Raw genomic sequence first — 13356 nt, forward strand, 5'->3', positions numbered from 1 at the left:
AGAGAAGCGTGGATGAGATGAGGAGAATAGGTTCGGAATCAGTGTGAATTTAATCTCCGGGCACAATGGCTGTTACAAGATTTGCCTTGGTAAGAGTACAGAGAGAGATTATGATGATAGACAGAGATTCCTACTGCAAAGTACAGTTTGCATATAGTTACAGACATAAATTGTATTTATGATTCCATAGCAGCATGATTCATGACCCAAGAATCTTCCTTGTGGAGTGGTATCCGTACATTTCTTATGCATTAACTGCAAATGAAAAAATGTTCTTCCGAAAAAGAAGGCAGGAGTTCAAATTTAAATTGCATGCTCATTTCCAGTCTGTGTCTGTGAGTGAAGTGCTAGGGGGGAGGGGGGGGGGGCGAGACGAGCGAGACCAACTATTGGCAGAGCCATAGCAATTCTTATCCAATTACTGGAGCCTTATCTCTTACTACACTGTGGGAGAATCAACCCCCCACCCCAGCAACAGAAAAGAGGATCTTCTTCTCTCTTCACCAGTGCATGAATTAGCTCCTACGTGTGTGTGTGTGTGTGTCTGTGTGTGTGTGTGTGTGTGTTGCTATTAACAAAGGCACTGCAACAATAAAAAAAATCCTTCAGTGTCTGTAAAAGGAGGGCAGCATCACGGATAGACACTGAGAGGCAGACAGGGGGAGGGCCCGGATGATAACGTTCAGGATAACGTTGGGAAAGCAAGCAAGACTTGTTTGCAATGTGTGTGCGTGTGGGAACCAACGCTTGAGGGCATTTATCAGCCAACGAGAGCACAATTACGAGAGGGAAGTTTGGGAGAATATTTATGACACGGTCAACCATTTTATTTCACGGCTAACAATACATTTGAATAACGTCCGAATATAAAATTTGAATCCCTTTCTGTCTTGTTTGACAAAGATTACAATTCGAGCATTTCACACTATCGGTGTGACTTTGAAACAGGTGGTTATTATCGGGCGGTCTTTACTTACTGGTGCACGGGGAGTCAGCAGAATCGGCGTCGGAGCGGTAGTAACCGTTTCGACAGGAGCAAACACTGGAAGCCCCTGAGCTGGCCCGGCTGTTGGCTGGACAGGGCGAGCAGAAGCCGTCTCCTTGTTTGGACTTGAAGGTGCCAGGGCTGCAAGCTGATGTAAAACAAAATAAAGCCAAACTGTGAGGCAATAAAGCTCTTATAATAACACTTTTCAAAGTAATGCATTCTCCTTTTACACATCCTTAGCTTCAGAGTAACATGTTCATTTTTTAGCACGTGTTTGTTTATATACATATGCACACATGGACATGTCTTTTCCCTTCTCCCCGAAAGAGAGCGCATCTATGGCAAGCTGTAGTGGCATGTAGCTGTTTGCTTAAACCCATGCTCACACTATGAGGCTGTCATCCCAAATGACATATACGACCCCCAGAGCTAAAACGCTGGCATGGTGGCTTCCATTTGAATTCCGTCAGTCATGAAATACATATGCACAGGCATACAGAGTATCAGAGGCACACACGTTGAGGTGCACACAACCATGGATGTAGCTTCAACTTCACGCCGTCCATGCCTCAATTCCCTCCGTTCACTTCTATTTACACCGTGTTAACAAACTTTTGTTGCCATCTTTCTGCGTTCGAAAAACTCCCTTCACACTCCTACACAAAGTTACCCTTCATCATGCGTTCACCTTAACTGGTTCTCGATTGGTAAGGCCTAGTTAATCTGATGAAAACACCGGTGGCCTTTGTGAATGCCCTCCGCCCATGTGTAGCCGCTGTTTGAAGGTTTATAACTCAGGTGATAAGTCGCAGGTAGGGAGGGGAACGCAGACAGCGCCGACTTTGGCGCCCGCCATATCTTTGATAAACGGTCTCGTTAAAAGATGAATGACTTTGCCGCAGCGCTTAATAAAGACGAGAGCAGGTAAGACAGGCAACGTTTACAGGGGCCAGTTGATTAGGTGACCCACCGGTGCGTTAGCTCGTCAATGTCAAGGACACACTGCAATGTTTGTCCCTCTGAATAATAATCATCACCACAGCTCTGGCGTTGGTTTAAGGGTCCCTGTTGAAAACAACCAAGGTTGGAGGTCAAATCTCTAGCAGACCACTTCCTGCTACGGCTTTTTCCCAGTTTTCTTTATTTTTATTTTTTTTTCTAAGTTCAATATTAGCACAACAACCACCAGTCGACTGCACTGTGTACATTAGCGCTGAGTGTATTTGTTATTCCACCATTAATCAGTCATCAACACCACTGGCCAATACTGGGAAATACTGCTTGATAAACAGATAAGAAACAACCTTGAGTTTTACCAGGTGCGGGAAAAACTTCTTCCATTTCTTATCAGGCCTTCTGCAAGTTAATTTATGTTTGACCAAAGTCAACTACCAGCAATTTCTCAAGGGAAGAGAGTTTGGAGAATTCTCTAACAAGTAGGCCTAATGAAAGAAGTTGATAAAGCGGGCCCATTAAAAAGAGCTAGAAAGTGCTGATCAATAACTTTCAGTGATTAAAGGGGTCATCCTCTACCTTTCATCAATTTCCTCTTATAAAAAGGAAGAAAGAATGAGGAAGAAAGAGATACAAGGGGCTAAAGCGAAAGGGAAAGGGGAGATGGAGGAAGTGAAAGAGGTGGAGGCATAGAAAATGCTAATTCAGCAGCCTTCCCACTCCCTTGTGTCTTATCATAAGCTCTATGTTCATGCAGAACATAGAGCTTAAGGAACTGATTAGAATATATGCTGAAATTGGAAAGTATGGTGCATGACGAGAAAAGTAAAGAATATTCTGTGCAGAATGTGCAGCAAACAAGTGGAAGGGCAAAAAACGGCTCATCCATTAAAAAATATGCAGACACCCTTACTGTAACTTGCTTATTAATGAGAGCGGTGTCCTTCAAATAGAGAAGAAAAAGAGAAGGAAAGGAAAAACTAGGAGAAAAAAAAGGTGACACGAGGTCAGAAAAGCAGAGAAAAAGAAAAAAAAGAGTAATGGCGAAAGGATGATGACAAACGGGTTTGGAGAGGAGAGTGGACCTGAGGAGAGGTGGAAGGAGAAGAGAAGAACGAGGTAGATTTATCCACCGTGGTCTCCACTGAGGCTTGATTAGAGTATGTTTTATTCGGGCCCAGTTGCCCGGGCCTCGACCTTGAGCTGCCACGAACAAACAAATTAGTTTTTAACCACACACACCAAGCTTTGGATTTACTACGCTCTCTCTCGCACTCATACACACTCTCCCTCTAAAGGTGAGTACACATATTTAGGGTCTGCCAGAAGCTGACAGTGTAAAGTATCCACCCACTCTCCGGATGATCACTAGCATTGGTGCTTAACTTTAAAGTCTTCTCAGCCTCATCTCTAACTGCTGCGAGGAGAATAATGAGCGCTGTGCTGACCACGTTCACACTGTACAAGGGCAGAGACCATTCATTCAACACGGCTGATAAATAACCCAACCTCTATCCATCTCTCTCTCACTCTCGCCGTCACATTCTGCTCTCTCCATTTGACCTGCGCAGCCCAAACCTAATTTTACGCCCCCGTACCCTCAAAGCACACACACATGCACACACACACACACACACATTGTCCATTTATCCCTTGCTCTCCTCCATGCTGTCAACTGCAATGCAGTTCAGTTGAGCCCCCCCCCTCTCCCCTCCCTCCTGTTTAAATTCACCTTGCTCTAAACCTCTGTGAACCCGTCATGTTTTCAATCAGACCTGAAATCGTCACAGGGCCTCTAAGAAACAGACAGTCTCCCCTGGATTTCCATTTATTTAGCAACCAGCTGCCGAGCTAAACTGGAATATCGGAGGAGACAACAGTTGCCTGCCGACAATGTCATCTAGTGGGTGCCTCTGGTGTGTATACTTCTACCTTGTCATCATTGGATTAATGAGTCAAATGTTCCGGGCAGACGTAAAATCAAGTGACAGACCTGCTTGCGACCTGTACCCAAAACAACACCGCTTCAATCTCTACAACCACAATCCGTCCACAACAACCATTTGTGGTCCTTCGGCAAGACTTTGACCCCTAGCTGCTCACTCATTGTGATTCACCATGCACGCAACCATCAGAGCCTATGTGCCTAAAATGCTAATGGGACTTTTTTCAGCAGCAATATTGTGATACATTATTGATCACCATGGGGACGCCCGACCCTCAACCCCACCTCCGTCTTATAGATGTGAAAAATGTGCACACTGTTCTGTAAGATATATAACAATTCGTTCATTGTTTGGGGCAGCAGGTAAAAGTCTCTCTAACCTTAATCCTCAACCTTAATCCACCGTGACAAACACAGAGCATTAAATAAAATACCTGTTTTGAATACACTCACCTTGACATTGGGTTTCTTTCATGGCTGATTCAAAGCCAGATGCGCAAGTGCAGGCTCCTACAGGGACCATCCACTCGCCATCTCCATTGCAGTAGAGCTTTAACGGCACGGACACCTCCAGAGCATTGGGGACACACGTTCCCGGCGCAATGACCAAGGAGGTTGCCTCGGCCCCGGTTGCCGTCTCCGGAAAAACGGCAAAGTTGGCAATGGTGGTGGAGCATTTTTTGTAAAAGACCCTCACTGAGATTAGTGACATGCAGGCACCAAGATCCTGGAAGGCCAAGTAGAACCCGGCTCTGGACAACGGCCCGAAACTTCGAACCTTTGTGTTGACCCGCCCAGTCTCAAGCATGGAAAAGCTCTCATCTGGGGCAATGGTATCCACCTTCACATAAGGGTTCTCCATCCAGAAAGGGCTGGTGGCTGTGGCTGAGTCTGAGTCTGACTCATAGTAGAAGAGGTTGAAGGTCTCTTTGCAGGAACCTGGTATGTTGGGAATGCTGTTGCAATCGCGCACTGTGAATTTCATCTCCACATATACGCGCAGCACATCCTTGCGCTGGATGAAGTCACTGCGTAGCCAATTATTCTGGTTGAGCTCACGTACGTTGCATACTTGGTACGTGCGGATGGGGTTCATGGCATCATCGTAGCCGCTGACCTCTTCCCACTGAAAAGAGAGTAAATGAAAAACATGAATAGATTAGAGGCTGCAAATGTGTATTGATATCTTTGACCGGTGTTGCGACATTTCGTTCAGCTTTTAGGGGCAGTTTTCCTTGCTATCCTTGCTTTTGCCGTGCTACACTTTAAAACTCTGGCTGGTGGAGCCAGGGACAAGGGCTGCAAATTCATCTCAATTACAGCAACCTGTCACCTCCTCACCACAGAGCCACCGCAGCATGTTTACCTCATATCTGTTTGGAAGTAGCAGTCACATTGCTTCACAACCAATTAAGCTTCAATTACAGAGCAATGATCGCAACGTCCTCTAATGAAGATGCCGCTTAACCTTCATGATTTTCATCTTTTACACTCCTTTATATCTTTTAATGCTGCTACAGTACCCAGGGGGTGAATTACTCAGGATAAAATGGGATTACATTTTCTAAACTTTGATTACCAGCTTCATTAAATAAGCGCGGGCAAACTAGACTTAAAAGCTTTACTGTGAAACACATCTAATGCATTTTTCAATCTCAAATGAGGACACCAAGATTTAATCATTTCACTTCAAATAGAAATTCCTGTGTGTATAGTATATCTTTGTGCTTGTGTGCTGCGGGATCTGTTCTCCTTTCCTATCAGACAAACATAGTGAACTCAGCCAAGGCCTTGAAAAGGTTATTTGCATATGTAGCAGGTTTCAAAGTGTTTTGCATTAGACATGACACAGAAGCGGGGGATTACATTTGACTACATAGAACTAGACAAATGAAAAGAAAAAACAAAAGCTTAAATACTGTCTCAGGTAAAAGTTTCTACTATTGTACATGGCTTTCATTGGAATCGCTGCCTAAATCTATGGGCTTGAACTTGGAAACTTCTGACTCCAGGCTGGTCACATCACTTAGCCCTCCTGTCCCCCTGGAAGACTAACATACTTTACTAAGTATTTGCCAAGTCCCATCTATAACAAATGAAGCGTCAATGGTTTACACTCTAAGGACCAATGTTGGCCTCTGAACATTTGATTGAAGACACCCATTTATTCTCCAGAGTCATCTGTTTCTGTCCGAGCATCTTAATTGAGGCTGTGATATGGATGTGGTGGAAACAAGTCTATTCATCCAGGACCCTGGAGGCCATCAGTGGGAGATGGAGAATGGGTGTAGCTCGGCCGTTGCGTTAAAAGAATGGCTCGGCGAGAGCGAAGACGAAGCTACTAGAGGGAATCAATAATCTTCGACCAGGTCAATGGCACGGCTAAAAGCATGAAGTGTCAATGGGTATTTAGTTCAGTGCATTAAATCACCCACTGCTAAAACAGCGATATAGTCAAGTGTTTGCAGGTGTGTGTATGACTTTGTGCGTGTTTGTTTGAATGTGCTTATGTGAGTGTTTACTTGCTCTGTGTGTTTGTTTGAGGGTAGGCACGTAGAGTTGTGCTTTGGTTTGTGTGTGTGTGTGTGTGTTTACAGAGAGGTCATCCCCGGAGACACGCACCAGTGGCCAACACTCCGCTTAGAAAGACGGAATGAATTAAGTAGGTCATTTGAAATAGGGTCAAGTTTCTTGGCATTGATTCACAACAAGATTAATCGTTGTGCAAGATTTACAATTCCACTTAATTTTCTCTTTGTCCTTTCCAATCAAAGCTTTTAATCTGTTGCCGTCTCCTTGATGATGTATGTGGGATTGCATTTTGCCATTACTAGGGAACAAACAATGGATATCGAGGGAGAAAGTAGACGCATGTTGTGCTGCAAGACATCTTAATGGACAACCTTTGTCATTAACCATCAACCTTAAATGAATTAATGGTGAACATTGACTTTAAGTTACCTGGACAGGAACTAAGAAAAACAAGTATCATTACATTGAGGGATGAACTCAAATTGTTCCCCTTGAAGCGTTGCTTGACTATTTTTATTGTTAGTATGAACAGGCCTATTTTGAACACATGTCTAAGCATGCTGGGGATCTGTGAAACAGGCAACGAAACTCAACAATAGTTATTATCTCCTCAAGCTGACTAACTTGGTAGATTGTTATCACTTTGGTTATGGAAAACCCTCCGGGTGTCATTGCAAGTCTGAAGGCAAGCTTTGCTATGAAGGGGAATACCCCCATCATGCGCCATCTGTTTTTTCAAGATAAATCAAACAGTATATGAACAAACACCCCCACGCACAAACAATACAAGCAGACATATTGGAAATTGGAAATGCACGAAACAACATTAGTGCAGTATGTGATGTGTCTTGCACGTAAAAATAATTAAATGTGCTCTTACAGACACGATTCAAAAATCTATTCTCACAATAGATGCAGTTTATCTTTCCTCTGTGTATCTTTATGGGCCATATGTTGTATTATATGTTTGATGTGCAACACTTTGAAAAGCCCCGGAGATGCTGTTATCGACACTTGACAGGACAGCATCCTGGGAGAGGGAGCGCAGTCTGTGTCTTTTTCTTTTAGAAATAGATTTCTTTGAACCCTCCGAATCAACATTCATGAATTTTACTTCATCTCAGACTAACTGTCCATGCCCCTCCCTTCCAGCTCTTGTGTCGTTGGTCCTCTCAGCCACTGTATTGGTTCCTCCTAAACACTAAAGTACACACCTAACACTCATCCGTAAAGATACAAAAAAGCATTGAGGATCCATTATTCATTGTAGGAGAAATGTAAAAAGGGGGGGGGGGGGGGGGGAGTGAAAAAATTCCCCATCAACAGGACATTCTGTGACAAGAAAGGGGCAGCGGAGAAACCCTTCTCCAGTCTTTACGTTGATAATTTAATCTGGAGTGCAAAAGGCTCCCCACTGTAATCACTTCCATTGAAAAGGAGCATCTGTTGCGGGTTTGTTTGGAAAAGAAACAGGAGGCGTTCTGCATGGAACCGGTGGGAGCATCATGACGGCATTATAGTTTAACGAGGAGGAGCGGCAAAGGAAGATGGACCGATTGGAAGGGATGGGGACCAAGGGGAAGACCGAAAGAACGAAAGGCTGTTAGTGTGTTTGTCCAAACGATTGTTGCAGCTGGGGGGGGTGTTGGTGCGTCTAGATTCATTAGCGCTTAGTAACTTAGAAGTGAAGGGTAGAATAAGAAAAGGGTGGTCGACGTCCAACAGCTGGCGATGGAATGTTGCTGCAATTGCAGGGGCAAAAAAAAATGTATAAAAATGGGGGCCCACCTTTTAAAACGCGAAGGGCCCGAGTCAGAGGGCCACACAAAGACAAGAGGAGGAGCGCTTGGGGTCTTTGAAGTATAGCTAAGGAGAGGTCAAGCCTCCTCTTTAGGCCATTGTGGAGAACCACATGGGAAAGAAAGATGGGGCTGTCACTGGCACATTGTGTGCGGTAGATTCGAATGCCGGGGCGTGGAGCGGGTCAACGGCAAGAAATATTTTAGTGTTTAAAAGGGTTAGTTCATGAGGAAACTTAGAATTTCTTTCACATTACCAGTGCACATGAGCAAGGGGAAGAGAACATATGTGGCTGGGCGGGGCAGTGGAATCGATTTGCAGTGTATCTCTTTCTGCTGCTAAAAAGTACATCGAAAAAAACGTATTTGGTTAAATTCTTTTCTAATGAAGGTGTGCAAAACCATTTCACATGAGAAAGGCATGCAGACCCACTGTATGTTGTACCCCGTAAACACTGAATGTACCCCCTGAATAAGTATAGAGTTGAAGTTACTGACTACTCGATAATAAATGATTCAAAATTTGAATCTGAAACAGCAGTTGCGATGTTGGGCCAAATCTCTCTTATCTTCCAACATTGTTTTTTTTCCATCAATAAATCAGTCTTACTCTACACACAGACACACACACACACACAGGCATGCAAACACACACTGCACATTAAACTCACCCCGGTCTCAGGGTGTGCAGTCCAGGCTAATTCTGTCGTGGCCCACTTTGTGTCCATCAGCGTCTCTGTGAACAGAAGCAGGAGAAAAACATCCAGGTCAGGCAAAGAGGAACAGGCTGAGAGGGAAGATCAATAGAACTTGCAATACTATTGCAACCATCAACAGTCATAAAAGTGGTCGAATGAGCGGGCGGAAGAGATAAGAGTTTTTCTTCAGATAGCTCAGCGGATTAATGAACGACAGAAAGCGCGGGCTCAGAGCAATATTCTTCAATTAAACAAAGAAGCACTGTGTCCGCGTGGGACAGGAAGACGACGAGACAGTGAGAAGGTCGGCCTGGGATCTAGGTGGGTGATCTGTGAGGTATTGTGCGGGCGTTTTACTGCAGCTCCTTGGATCCTCCTGGTTAATTAGTTTCATTTAGACGTTTGCTTTCGTACCGGGGAACGGAAACAACAGCGGGTCTCGCTGAGAAAATGTCCCGCCTCCCACGGGGCAGCACAGCACAACACACACACACACACACAAACACTTGATAACACCTACACATGCAGAAAGTAACATGTTGTAAAACTCTCCAAGGTATACAACCCCAACAGACGGCCTCAGTGAAGAACTGGGCTATAAAGTTTGGTGTCACAAAAGAGGAGCTTTTGAGCGGAACAAAAGGTTGAAACTATCCAGGAACACTTAATGCACTCAATGTTTACCTTATTTTGGCGCCTATCTCACACACACACACACACACACACACACACACACATGCACACTACATACTCGCCATACACACAAAGAACAGCACAATACAAAATGGCGGATAGGATTGACGCCAGCAAATCTCTTGTCCCCTGTCGCCTTTTCACCCTCTTGTTTCCTATTGGGAAATACTTTGTGAGAGCACCGGGAACACAACAAAGGTAGAGTGTTTTACTACCTGGGGCTCAAGGCGCAGCATGCAGCCACCGCTTATTATCTCCACCGCTGTGCTGTTCTACAAGATAGTAAAAGATGATGAAAGGGTGCTGCCAGGTAGTGATCTTGAACCGCGGGATGTTCCGATGTTCTAGCCTTCCTCCGTTGTACCCCGAAGAAGGCTGAAGAAGTCTGTCAACTCGTTTCGCTTTGTTGCTGACAGGGAGTGAAATAAAAGAGTAAACCCAAGCTCAGTGAGTCTCTGTTGAGACGAGTTGCTGTTAAAGCTGTAAACTCTCATTGAATTTCACCCCCTCGTGCTTTTAGTGGGTGCCGGTGAGAAAACGGGGCTTCTTTTGAGAGTTTCTGAAGTAGAAATATGGTCAAAAGCTGGAATCTCCCACATCCCCGCAGCAAGCGGTGTCTCTCTGGGAGTGGCTCGCGGAGCACGTAGCAGCGCAGGACTGCATCCAGCTCACCGCCCAATAATCGTTTCCCCTTTCTCGCCTGTCAGCCTTCAAATATCTCTCTGTGCTGATAAGAGATATGCTTTCGAATGAATTAATTCACTCTGCTTTTGTGTACAACTCTCTTTGAAAATGGAGGCAATGAGTCACATTTGACACGTGCATAAATAAAGGCTTTTCATCTCAAAAAAACGGTGTCAGTGCATGCCAGCTGCGGGACTTCCGCTGAGTCACACCATGACAGTGTGTGATTTGAGACCTTTTACCGACAGCCGCGCAGGTAGGTAAGCTGCTGTGGTGGAAACGATACGCCTCCCGACGCCTGGTGTTTATTATTATGACTGGCTCGTCTGTGTGCTGTATTGGCTTGTCATTAGAGAGCTGGCCTTGCTTTAAAAGACAACACGGCGCAACACAGGCGGAGTCAAAGAGGGGAGGTGAAGGGGAGACGGAGACAAGAGGGAAATAACGAGAGAAGAGAAAGACACCGAGGCGCAGTGGTGCAGACGGTGGATCGTTTGGGAGTGCATGTGCAGCAGTTACACTTCTCTTCTCGATGCGTCCGCATTGTTTAGCCTGACCGGGTCTGCGCTTGTGCGTCAGTATGAATGTGCGTACGTGTGTCTATGTGGTGGTGCGATTGTGTGTGTTTGTGCATCACAGCTCTGTATTGTGCCCAAAGTGGAGCACCAATCCGCAGTCAATGGGCCAAAGCAAAAACACTGAATGACCCCGACCTCACCAGGCCTCTTTGTCATTGTGTGTGTGTGTGTTTGTGCGCGCATTTGTGTGAATGTTGGTGGCTGCTGTTCTCATTTGTCTCCGAGCACTGTTTTTATGTGTGTGTGTGTGTGTGTGTGTGTGTGGAGTACATCAGGTGGCAGACGTGCACCAGAATATTCGTGACTGTCGAGTCAATTCAGAAACATGCGGATTCACAGAAAAAACACACACACACACACACGCACACTATAGAGAAAAGAAAACAAGCCAGATAATAAAGAGCGATATGTCTATGCTCAGAGCAAACGTTTCTGTTTGCCAAAATGACAAAGCCCGTGCTGTATGGATTATAAAGGATGAGAGGGAGCCGAAGAAAGATTAAAGAGTGAAAGGTATTTCGTTTTACCTCTGAAAGCGTCCATGCTGGCTGTTTGCCTAATAGGCTCGGCCCGAGAAAGAGAAAAAAGAGAAATAGAAAATAGAATAGAACGAAAACCAGAAGGACGAGTTGGGGGAGAAACAGCCATTGTGTGACTAAAAGATCCTCCCTTGTACAGAAGGTGCTCTCGTTTGTCTTTTAGCCCAATATGTTTCAGATCACCCTTTCAAATCAGGGAAAAGTAAAATGAGAGAGAGAGGGGATGATTGCACGGGAAAGAGCAAACAAAGTGAATCAGGCAAACAAACATCCAAATAATAACTGAGTAAGAGTGAAGCGTACAGATGAGTAATCCTTCGTCCTTGCACGCACTGACTTTCCTCTTATTCAGTTTCAATCTCTCATCATCTCTGTGGAAGGCTAGATCTAATTCCCCATCCGTTTCTCTTCATCTACCCCCCCCCCCATCCACACACACACACACACTTTGAAACTCCACCTTTTCTGACTACTTAACCCCCCCCCCACTCCACTCGAAAACGTTCAACCTGTTTTCATTTATTTTCCTCTTCCTGTCCCGTCCTCTTTTTCTTGCCAAACTCTATATCTGTGCTTGTGTTTTCATGCTGTGCTGTGATGGATGTGACATGTGGGGCAGGGGGGGAATGTTTTTTAACCACCTACCGGTTACAAAGACTATTCAATTAGACAGTCACTGTTTGAGAAACCTGGGGGTGGCTTTAGCGAAGTGGTATTTATGATTGAGGTCAATTACCAAAGGGATTAGCATAACAAACCCGGGGGCGTGGGGGTACGATTTTTCCGCATTATGTATGGCTCTGATTGTGTGAGAAAAATTGCAGGAATACACACCGGCTCGGAGAAGTCACATGCAGGCAAATACATGCGTCCACGCACACATGCATCTGCACACGCAAAGCCAAACCCTACACTCTAATCCCATAATGACAGGGCAGGCCTAATAACAGGGGAGGGCACTGAAGCATTTGTCCCTATGGCCGCATCCAACACACACACACACACACACACACACACACACACACGCACACCTACACAGCGCCCACAGTAACAAGCCTTTAAAAATATACCTTTGTTCAAACAAGCAGACTTCTTAAAGAAGGGGGGGGGGAAAGGCCCAAAGAGGAAAAAGGGGAAGAAAGGCTATTATTGATGCGAGAGGAATGTGCAGTTGTTCCACGGGGCCCGAGTAGTGAGGAGTAGACAGGTGAGGATTTAGCTTGCATCTTGCGGCGACTACTTTGAGCTTCTGAGCGCGCTCGTTTTTGTCAGCGTGACCCCGTCAGATGACAACTGAAAGGTAACTGAGGCAAAACAAAGCTATATGACCTCGACAGCCTAGCGGATATGTCCAAACAGATGACTTAATTGCATCCTGTTAATAACAAAATGGCTTTCTTTCTTACTCCAGCTTTAACTGCTGCATTAATGAAACATAATACCAGCGGGACTTTGTATACAGCCAGAAAAAAAGTACTGAGAAAATAAAATAAAAATAACCTTCCCGATGACTCCTTCCCCAAAATCCTCCCCTTGGGCTACTCCACTAGTTAATTATCTGCTCCCCACCTCCTCCTCCGAGTTGCTGCTTTTGTTGTACTCTGCGACAGTCAAACAGACCAAGCACATGGCAACCTGGCGTGGGGCAGCCACTCCATTAAAATACTATGTTGTCTGGTTGCCAAACACTCGAGCCTCTGTTTAGCCAGAGAAACAGTGAAATGTGTCAACACTGAGAGCGAGGACCCCACGCTCAACTTATTAGCGCTATTAGCCTGATTGCTTTTTGTGCTATCTTTGTTGGCCCCGCTTTTGTGAGCCAGCGTGCAGTCGAGAAAAAGGGAAGAGAGACACAGGGGGGGGGGGGGGAAGAGAGCAGGAGGAAGGTTGCTATTCAAATTCAAATGGTCCAAACAGCCTTTTTGCTTTTGTGCGGGGCCAGAGTG

General features: G+C 45.2%; 1 protein-coding gene across 12 annotated transcripts in view; it reads right to left on the minus strand.

Moving 5' to 3' along the window:
* Positions 1-13356, minus strand: part of LOC119216240 (ephrin type-B receptor 3-like) — a 55601-nt gene that overhangs the window by 18776 nt on the left and 23469 nt on the right. For all 12 annotated transcript variants that reach the window (XM_037468870.2, XM_037468879.2, XM_037468881.2 and 9 more), the window contains exons 2-4: positions 8890-8954; positions 4341-5013; positions 978-1133 (exon numbers count right to left, since the gene is read on the minus strand). In XM_037468870.2, coding sequence (XP_037324767.1) covers positions 978-1133; positions 4341-5013; positions 8890-8954 — 894 coding nt within the window. The remainder of the gene's footprint in view (positions 1-977; positions 1134-4340; positions 5014-8889; positions 8955-13356) is intronic.

This window comes from Pungitius pungitius, chromosome 7, assembly GCF_949316345.1.
Source record: "Pungitius pungitius chromosome 7, fPunPun2.1, whole genome shotgun sequence".
NCBI classification, from domain to species: domain Eukaryota; kingdom Metazoa; phylum Chordata; class Actinopteri; order Perciformes; family Gasterosteidae; genus Pungitius; species Pungitius pungitius.